This window comes from Anomaloglossus baeobatrachus, chromosome 6 (genome assembly GCF_048569485.1).
Source record: "Anomaloglossus baeobatrachus isolate aAnoBae1 chromosome 6, aAnoBae1.hap1, whole genome shotgun sequence".
Taxonomy (NCBI): Eukaryota; Metazoa; Chordata; class Amphibia; order Anura; family Aromobatidae; genus Anomaloglossus; species Anomaloglossus baeobatrachus.
Genome location: NC_134358.1, coordinates 163,320,527 through 163,336,544, shown reverse-complemented (window position 1 = coordinate 163,336,544; position 16,018 = coordinate 163,320,527). Strand labels below are relative to the sequence as shown.

General features: G+C 48.0%; 1 protein-coding gene across 2 annotated transcripts in view; it reads left to right on the top strand.

The window, feature by feature from the left end:
- The window catches only part of RMC1 (regulator of MON1-CCZ1), a 78,859-nt gene that overhangs the window by 12,758 nt on the left and 50,083 nt on the right, over positions 1–16,018 (top strand). For both annotated transcript variants that reach the window (XM_075353350.1, XM_075353349.1), the window contains 2 exons: positions 5,896–5,996; positions 13,210–13,299. In XM_075353350.1, coding sequence (XP_075209465.1) covers positions 5,896–5,996; positions 13,210–13,299 — 191 coding nt within the window. The remainder of the gene's footprint in view (positions 1–5,895; positions 5,997–13,209; positions 13,300–16,018) is intronic.

The following is a 16,018-nucleotide window of genomic DNA, read 5'->3' as shown; positions in this document are numbered from 1 at the left end:
CCTCTGATCGAATATCCTTTCCTTGACTATGAAAGACTGTGATGTGTGACTCCATTCATAAAGGTTGAAATGACTTCTGGAGCTGTTAATGTCATATACCAGGCTGTGTATTCCCCCCAACAGCTATGTTTTCTGCTCTTGGCTCAGTGCATAATAGAGAACGTATTTACATATTTTTGCCCCCCCCCCCTTTTTTTTTTTTTTTTTTTTTTTTTTTTTTCCTTTTTTGTGATTTTATTACAAATTTTACTGACTCATGTTTATACAATAAAAAACTAAATTACACCTCCCTACGTAACCCCTGCTGATCTAGCATGTGCAGTCATGGCTCTTGAAATTATTACAGAAAATGAAGTATTTCTCCCAGAAAAAGCTTGCATTTACACATGTTTTGTCAAAGACATCTTTACTTGTTTTGTGTGTATTGGTACGATACAAAAAATCTGAGGGATAAAAAAGACAAATTGGACATAATTTCACAGCCCCCAAATGGGCCGGATAAAATTGTTGCCACTTTTCCAAAATTGTGGTTAAAGAACATTGTTTCAAGCAGCTGATGCACATTCTACTCACCTGGGGCAAGAAACAGTGTGAGCAATATAAAAATCACACCTAAAACTAGATGAAAAGGCGAGAAGATGACTCAATCTTAGCGTGTGTCACACTAAGCGTGTTACATTGTTACATAGGTTGAAAAAAAGTCCTAAGTCCATCTAGTTCAACCTTCTTCCACCAGTTCTACATTTTATCCCTAAAGCGGGCTTTACACGCTACGACATTGCTCAAGCGATCTCGTTGGGGTCACGGAATTGGTGACGCACATCCGGCCGCTTTAGCGATGCCGTTGCGTGTGACACCTATGAGCGATTTTTGCATCGTCGCAAAATCGCTCATCGGTGACATGGGGGTCCATTCTCAAATATCGTTACTGCAACAGTAACGAAGTTGATCCTCGTCCCTGCGGCAGCACACATCGCTCCATGTGACACCGCAGGAACGAGGAACCTCTCCTTACCTGCGTCCCGGCCACAATGCGGAAGGAAGGAGGTGGGCGGGATGTTATGCCCCGCTCATCTCCGCCCCTCCGCTTCTACTGGGCGGCGGTTCAGTGACACTGCTGTGACGTCGCTGTGACGCTGAACGAACCGCCCCCTTAGAAAGGAAAGTTCGCCGGTCACAGCGACGTCGCAGGGAAGGTAAGACCGTGTGAGGGGTCCAGGCGATTTTGTGCGACACGGGCAGAGATTTGCCCGTGTCGCACAACCGATGGGGGCGGGTACGCACGCTGGCGATATCGGTACCGATATCGCAATGTGTAAAGCGCCCTTTAGTCACTTATAACCAACAATGTTGTGTGTACTGAGGAAATCATTCAGCACTTTTTTAAAAGCTGTTAGTGTCTGCAATTACTACCTCTTGTGGTAGGGTATTCCACAGTCTGACTGCTCAAACTGTAAAGAACCCTTTCCTATTTGGAGAACAGAAAGAGAAGAGAACTGCTTGAGAACAATAATTGTTGAAAAATATTAACAATCTCAAGGTTGCAAGTCCATCTCCAGAGATCTTGATGTTACTTTGTCCACAGCTTGTAACATAATCAAGATATTTACAATCCATGGCACTGTAGCTAATTGATCTGGATGTGGACAGGAGAGAAAAATTGATGAAAGGTTGCAACGCATGATAGTCTGCATGGTGGATAAGCATCCCCAATCAGGTTCCAAATAAATTCAACCTCTGCAGGCTCAGGGTGCATCAGTGTCAGCACAAAGTATCCATCGACATTTGAATGAAATGATACGCTATGGCAGGAGAGCTAGGAGGAGCCGACTGCTGACACAGAGATATAAAAAAGCTGGACTGCAGTTTGCCAAAATGTACATGAGTAAACCAAAATCCTTCTGGGAAAGAGACCTGTGGACAAATGAGACCAAGACAGAACTTTTTGGTAAAGCATTATTCTACTGTTTACTGAAAAGTGAATGAGGCCTACAAAGAAAAGAACACAGGACCTACAGTTAAATATGGTGGAGGTTCAAATATGTTTTGGGGTTGTTTTGCTGCCTCTGGCACTCAGTCACTCTGGCATCATGAAATCTGAAGATTATCAAAGGATTTTGGGTTGTACCCAGTATCAGAAAGCTGGGTTTGCGTCCTACGTAGAGAGTGTTTAGATAATGTATACTGAATAGCGAGTACTATTCCAATATTCGTCACGGCAAGAAAAATGCAGTTTCCCCATTGACTTGCATTAGGTTCGTTATTCATGACGAATACTGGAATAGTACTTTGGGACTAGTTACGATTAATTCGAACATGAATAGTTACTAGTCTTAGGTCATGGGTTTTCCAGCAGGACAATGACCCTAAACATACTTCAAGAAACCCCCAGAAATGGCTGTAACAAAAGCGCAGGAGAGTTCTGAAGTGGCCAGATCTTAAAGACATCTAAAAATTGCTGTTGGGAGAAGGCACCTTCAAATATGAGAGACTTGGAGCAGTTTTCAATGGAAGAGGCGTCCTAAATTCCATTTGAGAGGTGTAAGAAACTATTGGATAGTTATAGGAAGAGATTGATTGCAGTTATTTATTCCAAAGGGTGTGCAACCAAATATTAAGTTGATAATGCCAACAATTTTTAATCCGGTGCATTTTTTTTACATTTTGTCAAATTATGTCCAATTTGTTTTCTTTTTCTTTTCTTCTCTTGTTCCAGTACACAAAGGAAATACACATATAACAAGATGTGTAATTGCAATGATTTTCTGGTAGTAATACTTAATTTTCTGGAATAATTTTAAGGGTGCCAATACTTTTGGCCATGACTGTATGCTTGAACCCAGATTTATTTTCTTGTACTGTACTTGTAGAAACGTGATTAATTGAAACGAGCATAAAACTTTAAGTAATGGCTTGGAATTCATATCTTGAGATCCACAAGGTGTATTCTTGGCAGGATGTTATTTCTCTTCAGCTGCCACATCCATCTCCATTATATTATTGCGGTGCGTTGCGATATTGATGATCTACTATGATTGTAGCTCTGTTCAGAAAGCCTGCCTGCCACGGCGATCGATTGGCACACCCCTCGATTGTTTTACCAATGGCCATGACTACTGACATTCGCCATGTCCATTTTAAGTCCTTGTTAAATGATGCTCTCACACTTGACAGCAGCATTTAACCCCTTTACGACCTTGGACGGATCTATCCGTCATGGAGCGTGTCAGGTTAAGCCCCGCCCCCTGACGCGGCAGGCGGCGGTCGGCACACATATCAGCTGTTTTCAACAGCTGACGTGTGCCTGCATGTTGCGAGTGGAATCGCTTCCACTCGCAACATTTAACCCCTTAAATCTCGCTGCCAAAGTCTGGCAGCGAGATCTATATGCGCGCGGCCATGATTTTTACTTACCGCCCCCACCGGAAGTCACGTGAGTGATAACGTGACTTTCGGTGGTTGCCATTGTAGTACAGGGTCATGTGATGACGCCTGCAGCTATGATGTTTCACTTTTGTTTTCCCTCGGCTCAGAGCAGAGGAAAACAGGAAGTGACTGTATCTCCTGTTTACAGCTGTATAGCTGTGATCAGCAGATAGATAAGAGCGATCGGATTGCTGATCGCTATAGCGCCCTAGGGGAACTAGTAAAATAAAAAAAAGTAAAAAAAAAGTTTTAAAAAATAAAAAAACAAAAAAACCTAAAAGTTCAAATCACCCCCCTTTCACCCCATTGAAAATTAAAGGGTTAAAAAATAAACATACACATATTTGGTATCGCCGCGTTCAGAAATCTATCAAAATATAAAATCAATTAATCTGGTAAACGGCGTAGTGGCAAAAAAAATCCAAACGCCAAAATTACGTTTTTTAGTCGCCGCATGTTTTACGCAAAATGCAATAACAGGCGATCAAAACGTAGCATCTGCGCAAAAATGGTACCATTAAAAATGTTAGCTCGAGATGCAAAAAATAAGCAGTCACTGAGCCATAGATCCCAAAAAATAAGAACGCTACAAAACGTGCGCCACTTTTATTGGACAAGCTTGTGAATTTTTTTTTAACCCCTTAGATACAAGTAAACCTATACATGTTTGGTGTCTACAAACTCGCACCGACCTCAGGCATCACACCCACACATCAGTTTTACCATATAGTGAACACCGTGAATAAAACATCCCAAAAACTATTGTGCCATCACACTTTTTTTTGCAGTTTTTCCACACTTGGAATTTTTTTGCTGTTTTCCAGTACACTATATGGTAAAACCTATGGTTTCATTTAAAAGTACAACTCGTTCCGCTAAAAACAAGCCCTCATATGGCAAGATTGACAGAAAAATAAAAAAGTTACGGCTCTCGGAAGAAAAGGAGCAAAAAGCAAAAACGGAAAGTGCCCGGGGGCTGAAGGGGTTAAAGGAGTTTTTTCAAGTCTGCTTTTGAGGAGTGCAACGCTCCACAGGCTCTCACACTCATGGGCTGCTGGGATCAGGTGCTCCTCTTTTGACTAACACTTTAGATTAAAGGGAACCTGTCATCAGAAATTTGGCTTTCAATCTAAAAGTTTCCCCCTCTGCAGCTCCTGGGCTGCATTCTAGGAAGGTTTCTATACTTTTTGTGCCCCCTTTTAAACCAAAATAAATACTTTATAAAACTGTGTACCTTTCGGTTTGAAAATCTTGTAAATCATCCATGGGGGTGGGCCGTGTGGCGTCCGTTGCTGTATCTTACGCCGTCCCCCATGCTTCAAATCATCCCTCAGGACGCCGCCCACTGCGCCCGAGGTCCCGTGCACGCCGGGACACCTGGTGACGTGGTCACCATCTATTTTTCCTCGGACCTGCAAATGAATGGAGGAGGGTTGGGAGCAGAGGTTAGTTTAACCTACTCCCTCAGCACCTGAAAGTTTGGGTAGGGAGTGTCTTGGGACAAGTGACGAGGGGCGGTGTGAGGACGCAGAGGTGACAGGACCTTTTAGCTTATTTTGTTGCACTTTTGTTAAGGAATGTGTGACTGTTTTCTATTTTACACCGCTGTTGCCACTAGTAAAAAGTGGGTGTAATCTAATGTGGTCAGCTATGAAAATAAGGTTTAATCCAGACTCGTTGATTATGACTTTAAATATTGGGAAAAATGCTCTGGAAAGAAGTTGCATCTAAAAATGTTCTGAATTAATCATCTTTTTGTGTGACACATTGGTCAGTTAAGTGGAAAATACAGCGATACGTACTATAGAAACAAAATGAGCACATACCCTGCTGTAAGAAGTAATAGCTCAAATAACATGGGGTAATTAGTACACACTGTTTGTGATGGAAAAAAAAAGCGTAAATTCATCGTACTGCAGCAAGGTGTACCCCAATCAGGGCTGTCCCGAATCTAATATGAAAGCCTCACCTTGTCTCAAATGACATCATTGTAGATAGGGGCAGAGAAGGTCCGGGTCCAACTGTATGGACAGCCCGCCATCGCAAGCTACATAAAGTAAATATCGGGCACCAGGAGAGGCGACCACACCCCAAAAACAACAAGGAAAAACCAAAGACATAAGACAGAGTATAATTTGTTACATAAAACATGTTTACTCTTGCCATTTTTAACAGACAAAAACTAAGAAACTAAATAAGCATATACCCTGATGTAAAAAGTAATGGTACTTAAAAATATCATTGAGTACTTGGTACACACTGATTTTGATAAAAAAAAAAATAAAATAAAGTGTAGTGTCATCGCACCACGACAAGGTGTAAATTAGACAGCAATGCAGCCTCAAGCAAACCTGGTGTGAAAGCTTCCCTCTGACACCTTCCTCCTTAGTGTAATGAAGTGTTATTGTAGCAGCCGTACAATGTAATAAATCCACTGGGAGATAATTGACTTTTTCCTGTTTTAATCAGAGCGGAACAATGGCAAAAATGACAAAGTTTGAAATCGAGCTACCGGCGTCTGCTGCCAAGGTGGCGAAGATTTCTGAGAGAGATATAGCAATGGCGACTATGTAAGTATCAAGAAAATGAGAAGGTGCCACAACTGTACCCTGAGAAAATCTGAGATGTGTCCCCACTTTCTGCTTGCTTATCATTATTAATTATTAATCATTAATCATTAATCTTATTAATCATTATTAACACTTAAATTCCTCATTATAAGTTTGCTTTTTTTTTTTGTTGAGACCCTTGCAAAAAGAGTTATTACATCATCTCACCCTGCCCAGGTATCTTGCAATCTGCTAAGGGTGCGGTGCACAGACAGAGACCACAGGCCGGCTCCCGGGTGAAAACAGTCAGGAAGAAGGCAGAAGACATCTGGCAACCCCAATGAAAAGGACTAAAAAATATTATTTCTTAGTACCTACTAAAATAATTTATTAAAAACTATGTTTTTATAGTCCTTTTCATTTGTTTTGCTGGATGTCCTACATTTCCTGAGACTAACAGTGAGAGCCTTGTTGTGGACATTCAGTGCTTGTAATTGATGGCGGTCAAATGCCTCCTACAATTGTTATTACAGCACCCCCATATCCAAGGTGACTGTCTGGCTCAGTAAAAATGAAAGTGGCCTCATTGGTCTCTTTCTTCATCGTTCCTTATGGGAGACCCAAACCATGGGTGTATAGCTTCTGCCTCCGGAGGACAGACAAAGTACTACACTCAAACGTGTAGCTCCTCCCTCCGGGCTATATACACCCCCTGGATGACAATCTAACCAGTTCAATGCTTTGTGTTTCAGGAGGTCACACACACACATGCATTCTCTGATTTTTTTTTTTTTTTTTTTTTTTTCATTTTTTGATTTTAAAGATTTGGAAGAAAAGCGGGTCCAGTCTGGACTCCCGGCATGTCCCTTCTCACCCCTCTGTGTCGGCGGTGCTGTTAAGGTTGACTTTACAAGGCTGGAGCCTTCACATGCCGCGCTCCTTCACATCCTCTGAGAGGCTCTGGGTTGAAGTGGGAGCCATCACGGTCCTCTCTGCTTGCAGAAGACCGGTCTCCATCCGCAGCCCTGTCTGGTTCCTGCTGGAAGGAGCGTTTAACCCCCCTCAGGGACTGGCCCTGCGTCTCAAAAGCTAAGTATTGAGACGTTTTTCAGGGGTCCCGGGTACTTTTATTAGGGGGAAAGTATGTTTTTTATGTTTACTGTAAATTCCGGCCGGTTCTGGGGGTTTCCCCTGAGAACCGCGCCGACGGTGCCTGCTCGTCGGCCGCATGTTAAAATCTAGGCCCCGGCTTCTGTTTGGGCCTAGTTTCGGTTTCATCTTCCTCTGCATGTCATTCATGCAGGGGAATAGACTGGCGCCGCCCACCGGCCATCCAGCAAAGGGGAGGACACTCCTCTCTGAGGAGATGTTTCCCTCCCCTGCATCTCTCCTTAGCCCTCCGGTTTCCCGCTCTTGGGCTAATCTCCGCCCCCCCTCCTCCTCCCAGCGCCATTTTCTCAGCGTTTATCACACTGATCGGCGCTGGCTGCTGAATCTGCTGCTTTCCTGGAAGGCTGACGCTGTACTGGGGGTCCGAGCTGTGGAATCCGGAGGGCACACAGAGAGCGGGCTGGTAAGCCACAACCTCTGGTTGTGGGCTTTATTATACACTCTCAGGACATTCTATACGAGTGTATTCTTGCTGCAGAGCTTCCACCTCAGCAGCATGTCTGTCACCCGGAGCAAGGCTGCAAACATGTACGCTATATGCACTGCATGTAAGCGCATTCTGCCAGAGCCAAGCACATACCCACATTGTGATGCCTGTGCTAACATGGTTGTGTCTCAGCCTGGAGCCTCCTCAGGGGTCCCTCCGGCTGCTCCGGCCCCGGTGGCTGAACCCCCGGCTTGGGTAGCATCCTTTTCCCAAGCTATTTCCCAGTCTTTTGCCGACTCCATGGGGCAGCTGTCCCGGACACTGCTGACCATGCATCAGCCCCCTTCTCAGGGTGCCTCTGCTGCTCCGAGTTCTGCAGAGCTCTCAGAGCATGTCCTAGGACCCCGTCCCCCTAAACGGAGACACAGGGACCCTTCTCCTTCCTCGTCCCACGGCTCTGATTCACGAGCCGAGGTGCAGGGCGAGGAGGATTCGTTTACTGTGGGCTCAGACGCTACCTCTATGTACCCCATTGACGTGTCTGAGGGTGATGCGGATGTTAGTGACTTGATTGCATCCATTAACTCCGTACTGAACCTCAATCCACCAGAGTCAGAGGAACAAGCCTCTCTGGTAGAGATACACCAGTTTACCTCACCTAAGAGAGCTAAGAGTATGTTTTTTAACCACTCCAGTTTTCGGACCACTGTTAACAAGCCCAGGGCCTGTCCTGACAAACGTTTTCCGAAGCGTAGTTCTGATGACCGTTTTCCTTTTCCACCAGAGGTGGTTAAGGAATGGGCCCAGTCTCCAAAGGTAGACCCTCCAGTGTCCAGAATCTCAGCCCGCACAGTCGTAGCTGTGGCTGATGGCACTTCTCTTAAGGATCCCACTGACCGCCAGGTTGACCTTCTGGCCAAGTCTGTATATGAGGCGGCAGGAGCCTCGTTCTCCCCGTCTTTTGCGGCAGTGTGGGCTCTTAAGGCAGTCTCTGCCTCTCTGGCAGAGATACACTCCCTCACCAGGGACTCTATGCCTGAGATGGATGCCTTAACTTCTCAAGCTTCGGCTTTTTCATCCTACGCCATGTCTGCCATCCTAGAGGCTTCTCACCGCACGGCGGTGGCCTCCGCTAACTCCCTCGCGATCCGCAGGATCTTGTGGCTTCGAGAGTGGAAAGCAGACGCTTCCTCTAAGAAGTTCCTTGCGAGTCTCCCTTTTTCTGGGTCCTGGCTGTTTGGTGAACAACTGGATGAAATAATTAAGGAAGCTACTGGCGGGAAGAGTACTTCCTTGCCACAAACTAAAGCCAGGAAACCTGTCCAGGGTAGGAACCAATCGAGGTTTCGTTCCTTTCGTTCCTCTAACTGGTCATCCTCTAAGCCCTCGACCTCGTCCACTACCGCAGCCAAGGATCGTAAACCCAACTGGCGCGCGAAGCCGCGTCCTCAAAAGACCGGAGGAGCCGCTGCCACTAAGGCAGCCTCCTCTTGACTATCTGGCTGCGCCAGCAACGTCCTTGGTCGGTGGCAGGCTCTCCCACTTTGGCGACGTGTGGTTTCAACACGTCTCCGATCAGTGGGTGCGAGATATCATCTCCCACGGCTACAGGATAGAATTTTCTTCCAGCCCGCCAAACAGATTTTTTCTGTCCACCCCCCCCCCCCCCCCCCCTGCTCCAAGGCCGCCGCCTACTCTCAGGCCGTGGCATCCCTGCAGGCCAACGGTGTAATTGTTCCGGTTCCCGCCCGGGAACGGTTCAGCGGTTTCTACTCAAACCTCTTTCTAGTTCCCAAGAAGGACGGTTCCTTCCGGCCCATCCTGGATCTCAAGCTTCTCAACAAGCATGTTCAGGTGCGGCACTTTCGCATGGAATCTCTGAGATTGGTCATTGCCTCAATGACCCAAGGAGATTTTCTGGCATCCATCGACATCAGAGATGCCTATCTGCATGTGCCTATTGCGGTTTCACACCAGCGTTGGCTACGCTTTGCAATCGGAGAGGAACATTTCCAATTCGTGGCTCTCCCCTTCGGCTTAGCCACGGCCCCTCGAGTATTCACCAAGGTCATGGCAGCAGTGGTTGCGGTTCTGCACCTCCAGGGGTTGGCAGTGATTCCTTACCTGGACGACCTTCTAGTCAAGGCCTCATCCAGTACAGACTGCCAGCGGAGTGTCTCACTCACGCTCGCCACGCTCGTTCAGTTCGGGTGGCTTGTCAACCTGCCCAAGTCCACTCTGACCCCGACCCAGGTGCTTCTTTACCTAGGGATGCAATTCGAGACTCTGCCGGCACTTGTCAAGTTGCCCTTAGTCAAACAGCAGTCCCTTCGTCTGGCGGTGCGCTCTCTGCTGAGGCACCGCCGTCATTCCATCAGACACCTCATGCAGGTGCTAGGTCAGATGGTGGCATCAATGGAAGCGGTTCCCTTTGCCCAGTTCCATCTGCGTCCCCTGCAGCTGGACATTCTCCGCTGTTGGGACAAGCAAATTTCTTCCTTGCACAGGATGGTGGTTCTGTCGTCACAGACCAGGAGCTCCCTTCAGTGGTGGCTTCGGCCCCTCTCTCTGTCTCAGGGACGCTCCTTCCTGACTCCGTCCTGGGTGATCCTCACCACGGATGCCAGCCTCTCCGGTTGGGGAGCAGTATTTCTCCATCACCGAGCACAGGGCACTTGGACTCCGTCCGAATCAGCCCTCTCGATCAATGTGCTGGAGATCAGAGCTGTGTTTCTAGCTCTCCTAGCCTTTCACCACCTGTTGGCGGGCAGGCACATTCGAGTTCAGTCGGACAACGCGACAGCGGTTGCCTACATCAATCACCAGGGCGGGACTCACAGCCGTCTGGCGATGTTGGAGGTTCAACGAATCCTCCAGTGGATGGAGGACTCCAAGGCCACCATATCTGCAGTCCACATCCCAGGCGTGGAAAACTGGGAGGCCGATTATCTCAGCCGTCAAACCGTGGACAGCGGCGAGTGGGCCCTGCATCCGTCAGTGTTCAGATCAATCTGCCGCAAGTGGGGCACTCCGGAAGTGGATCTAATGGCATCCCGGCACAACAACAAGGTTCCGGTTTACATTGCTCGCTCCCACGATCCTCAGGCCTTCGCAGCGGACGCACTGGTTCAAGATTGGTCTCAGTTCCGTCTGGCCTATGTGTTTCCCCCTCTAGCTCTCTTGCCCAGGGTTCTGCGCAAGATTGGAATGGAGGGCCGTCGAGTCATAATTATTGCTCCAGACTGGCCCAGGCGAGCTTGGTACCCAGACCTGCTCCGTCTGTCCGTAGGGGTGCCGTGGCACCTCCCGGACCGCCCAGACCTTCTCTCTCAAGGTCCGTTCTTCCGCCAGAATTCTGCGGCTCTCAGATTGACGGCGTGGCTCTTGAGTCCTGGATCCTGATGGCTTCAGGCATTCCCTCTGAGGTCATCTCCACTATGACTCAGGCTCGGAAGTCTTCCTCGGCCAAGATTTACCACAGGACTTGGAGGATTTTCCTGTCCTGGTGTCGCTCTTCCGGCCATGCCCCTTGGCCGTTCTCCTTGCCGACCATCCTGTCTTTTCTACAGTCCGGTCTACAGCTAGGACTGTCCCTCAATTCCCTCAAGGGACAGGTGTCGGCTCTGTCGGTATTGTTCCAGCGGCGTATCGCCCGACTGGCTCAGGTGCGCACCTTCATGCAGGGCGCATCTCACATCATTCCTCCTTACCGGCGGCCCTTGGATCCCTGGGACCTTAATCTGGTCCTCACGGCCTTACAGAAACCCCCCTTTGAGCCTCTCAGGGAGGTTCCTTTGTTTAGACTTTCACAGAAAGTTGTTTTTCTAGTAGCCATAACTTCTCTCAGGAGAGTTTCTGATTTGGCTGCGCTCTCTTCGGAATCCCCCTTTTTGGTGTTTCACCAAGACAAGGTGGTTCTTCGGCCGACTCCGGACTTTCTCCCTAAGGTGGTGTCTCCTTTCCACCTTAACCAGGACATTTCATTGCCTTCTCTTTGTCCGGCCCCTGTGCATCGCTTTGAGAAGGCGTTGCATTCCTTAGATTTGGTGCGGGCGCTCCGAATCTATGTGTCACGCACCGCCGTTTTTAGGCGGTGCACCTCACTTTTTGTGCTAACCACTGGTCAGCGCAAGGGTCTCGCTGCTTCTAAACCGACCCTAGCTCGTTGGATCAGGTCGGCTATCACCGATGCCTACCAGTGTTCTCAGGTGCCTCCTCCGCCAGGGATTAAGGCGCACTCAACCAGAGCTGTCGGTGCCTCCTGGGCTTTCAGGCACCAGGCTACGGCTCAGCAGGTTTGTCAGGCTGCCACGTGGTCCAGTCTGCACACTTTTTCGAAGCACTACCAAGTGCATGCTCATGCTTCGGCAGATGCGAGCTTGGGCAGATGCGTTCTTCAGCGGCTGTCGCCCATTTGTGAAGTTAGGTTTTGCCTACTTCTCAGTTTGGTTTATTTCCCACCCATGGACTGCTTTGGAACGTCCCATGGTTTGGGTCTCCCATAAGGAACGATGAAGAAAAAGAGAATTTTGTTTACTTACCGTAAATTCTTTTTCTTATAGTTCCGACATGGGAGACCCAGCACCCTCCCTGTTGCCTGTTGGCAGTTTTTTGTTCCGTGTGTTTCACCGGCTGTTGTTAGTAGACAGAGTTCCGGTCTTTCCGAGTTTTACTCTATCTCTACTTATGGGTGGATGTCCTCCTTCAGCTTTTGCACTGAACTGGTTAGATTGTCATCCAGGGGGTGTATATAGCCCGGAGGGAGGAGCTACACGTTTGAGTGTAGTACTTTGTGTGTCCTCCGGAGGCAGAAGCTATACACCCATGGTTTGGGTCTCCCATGTCGGAACTATAAGAAAAAGAATTTACGGTAAGTAAACAAAATTCTTTTTTTCTTTGTTTTGGACCTGGTAAATGTTTACTTTGCTAAATAGTACATCATGTTCTGATGACTGATCCCCTCTTCTCTGCTTCATCATTAAAGTGGTTGTCCACTACTTGGACAGCCCCTTTTCATTCCCCTTGTTTTCCCCAGTAAAAATAAATAAGGCTATACTCCCCTCCGGTATAACCATGGTTCCAGTGACGTCTAAAGCCGCATTCTCTGGGCCTATGTAACATGACACATGGGCCACGTGACCCATCAGCGCTGGCTTCCTTCTCCCTGCTGTCAGACATTTAACACTAGAAGTCCCAGAGAGGGGTCATTTAACATTTCTACCATTGAAACCCTATGGAGTTCGAAATTCCTGGGACTTCTAGTGTTAAGCAGGATGTGAGCGCTGCGCTCACTTTTTGCTCAAACGTCTGATGGCAAGGAGAAGGAAGCCGGCGCTGATGGGATTCGGGTCCTGCGTGTCATAATGTCACTTGAGCCCGGGAGCATGTCTTTAGATCACACTGGAACAACAGTCGCATCGGAGGTGAGTATAAGCTTATTTATTTTTATAGGGGTAAAAAAGGGGAATGAAAAGGGGTTGTCAAAGTAGTGGATGACCCCCTTTTAAATTGCAAAATGACCTTTCTTCCCTTCATTGCCTATAGAAATGGAGGCAAGATCATGAGATAGTTGGTACAGTGTCCATAATGTTTTCTGTACATACACTGCATGTATATTGCTGTTTTTTATATTTTCAGATATGGACAGCTTTATGTTCTGTTTCTAAGACATCATGCAAAAGCCTCGAGTAGCCCAGGAGCGGAGGTCGTCCTGTACCATCTACCTCGGTAATTACTGTAATCGTCTTGCATATTTATTCCATTCGCTTATCTTCACTGTGGATGTTTCCAACCTTATGTATTAATTGTCAGGTACAGTGAGGCCATGTACTTCTTTATCTTGTACTGATACTGTGAATACACGTCTGCATTAGAATACAGTATCACTGGCTTTATAGCTGAACTCTGTCATATAGGTGAATGGACAGAGCTTATTCAGGTGATCGGGTCAGGATGCCTTTACATCGGATACAGTACTGTAAATTTTTTTTGTACCAAAAACTAACTGTTCTACAGTATTAAAATGAACCTGACAGGTCCCCCATGCCCTCCAGACCAACTTCCAGTTGACCCGACATCACTGAGGCGGGCTGGAGTCTCCCTGAGTGACTGGGCTGTGGGCAGAGTTTCGTTGCTTGTCACAGCCGAGTATCACTCCTGTGGCACTCTGGACCGAAGGAGAGAGCAGGGAGATGCTGGGCTGTGACGACCAGGGAAACTCCGCCCACAGCCCATCACTCAGGAAGCCTGGGGCCGGCCTTGGTGATGTCGGGTCAACTGGAAGTTGACGTGACATCACCGGATCCCAGAGGTCATGGAGCCCGGGGGTCACATGATGGGTTGTGCAGACCGCCATAGTGCCACTCACAGGCAGAATGTGCTACACAAGGTATTTGAGAAAAGCCTTCTTTGAGTTTTACATCGCTATGTGGCCACTGTATTGTGTAGTGGATCACCTCTTTAAATAGACCCCTATGTATTGTTTATGCTGGTGTACTTACTTTGAAAATCCATAAAGGAATGGTTGTATTATCCTTTTTGAATGTTTTTCTGATAAAATAAGGATCTTATGAGTACCGCACTCCTAAAATGCCCTTTGTAATATCAGAGTAACACAGTTGTTCGGATTTTCAGAGCAAGTTCCCATTGAGACTAAAGGCCTCTTACACGCAACAATATCGCTAGCGATCTCGTTAGCTATGTGACATGCCCAGATCGTTGCTACGATTTGCTGAGATCGCTCATGGGTCGTTTTGTAGCGGTCACACGTACCCATCTCACAAACAACACTATGTCCATTGAGCGATACATTTTGACCAAGGCGGTCGTGTGGACACAGTCGCACAGCATTCCTCCCAACGAATCCGGCAACAATAGAGGCGTATAATTGTCCATAGCATACACCCTGGTGTGACACCAATCAGAGCGGAGGAGGCGTGGAGCATTGCTCGTAATGTCTCGCTCGCTGATGATGTTTGATAGAGATGGGGAGTGCACCACAATAGAAGAATAATACCAATAGGGGTGCTACAAGTGCAACATGTAAACAGGTAAGACAGGAAGGGAAAGACGTTGCACATGAATGAGCACAACCCAATATAAAGAAATAGCGAACCTTTATTAGATCAAGATTAAAAGCAGTTAAAAGACAAAGCTGCACAGCCAGTGACCATAAATATACAATCTCCCCATGTAATACAAAGTTGCATAAAAACAACAAAAATGCAAAAAACACAAAAATATATGAGGCACCTAGACCCACTGCACAGGTATATGTGAACAGGACAATTAGACACAATAGTAAATTCTTGTAGACGAAACTAGGGCAACAGAAGCACTCACCAGGAAAAATGTTTTTCTTCGGCGCTCCATTGGGAGACCCAGACGATTGGGTGTATAGCTACTGCCTCCGGAGGCCACACAAAGCATTACACTAAAAAGTGTAAGGCCCCTCCCCTTCTGGCTATACACCCCCAGTGGGATCACTGGCTCACCAGTTTTCTGCTTTGTGCGAAGGAGGTCAGACATCCACGCATAGCTCCACTGTTTAGTCAGCAGTAGCTGCTGACTATGTCGGATGGAAGAAAAGTGGGCCCATATAGGGCCCCCAGCATGCTCCCTTCTTACCCCACTTGTGGTCTGTAAGGTTGAGGTACCTATTGCTGGTACGAAGGCTGGAGCCCACATGCTGCTTTCCTTCCCCATCCCCCTGATGGGGCTCTGGGTGAAGTGGGATCTTACCGGTCTCCAGGCACTGAGACCGGGCTCCATCCACAGACCCAGAGAACCTGCTGGATTTGGAGCTGAGTATCCTCAGGGACAGGGCCCTGCGACATTAAGGTACTCTGTGTCCCCGGGCAAGCGCGCACACACACACCAGCATTGCTGGGAGTGCTAGTGCGCCGGGGACAACAGCGCAGAGCGCTTGTGCTATTATTCACTGCAGCTTTGCTGAGTGAATTTATGTATTGGAAACGGCCGCGCCGGCCGCTGCTGGGTGTTACACTGTGGCGCGGCTGGGACTTGTGGTGCGCCGGGGACTTCCGCGCCGGCCATGCACATAGGACGGCCGCGCTTATTACTCGAGTCCCCGGCTTTGCGGCCTAGTTTTCCTTTCGTTCCCGCCCCCAGCCCTGCCAGTCAGGGAAGGGGCGGGACGCTGTACAGTAAGTCAGCGCAGGGAGCTGGAGTCTGCTTTGCATTCTCCAGCCCCCTTCACTAGACTCAGTGGGACGCCGGGTTCCCGCTCTTGTCTCGGGCACGCCCTCGGCCCGCCCCTCTTCTCTGGACGCCGGCAGCCATTCCGGCACGCAGAGCGGGAAAACGGAGACAAGCGCTGAGCTAGTAGTCACAGGAGGCGCCACACACCTGCTTTTGTGCGGGCGGTAAGCGGCAGCTGCAGTGCTGACCCACTAATGCCGAAGTGTCCTGCTGTACTTTTTGTAAA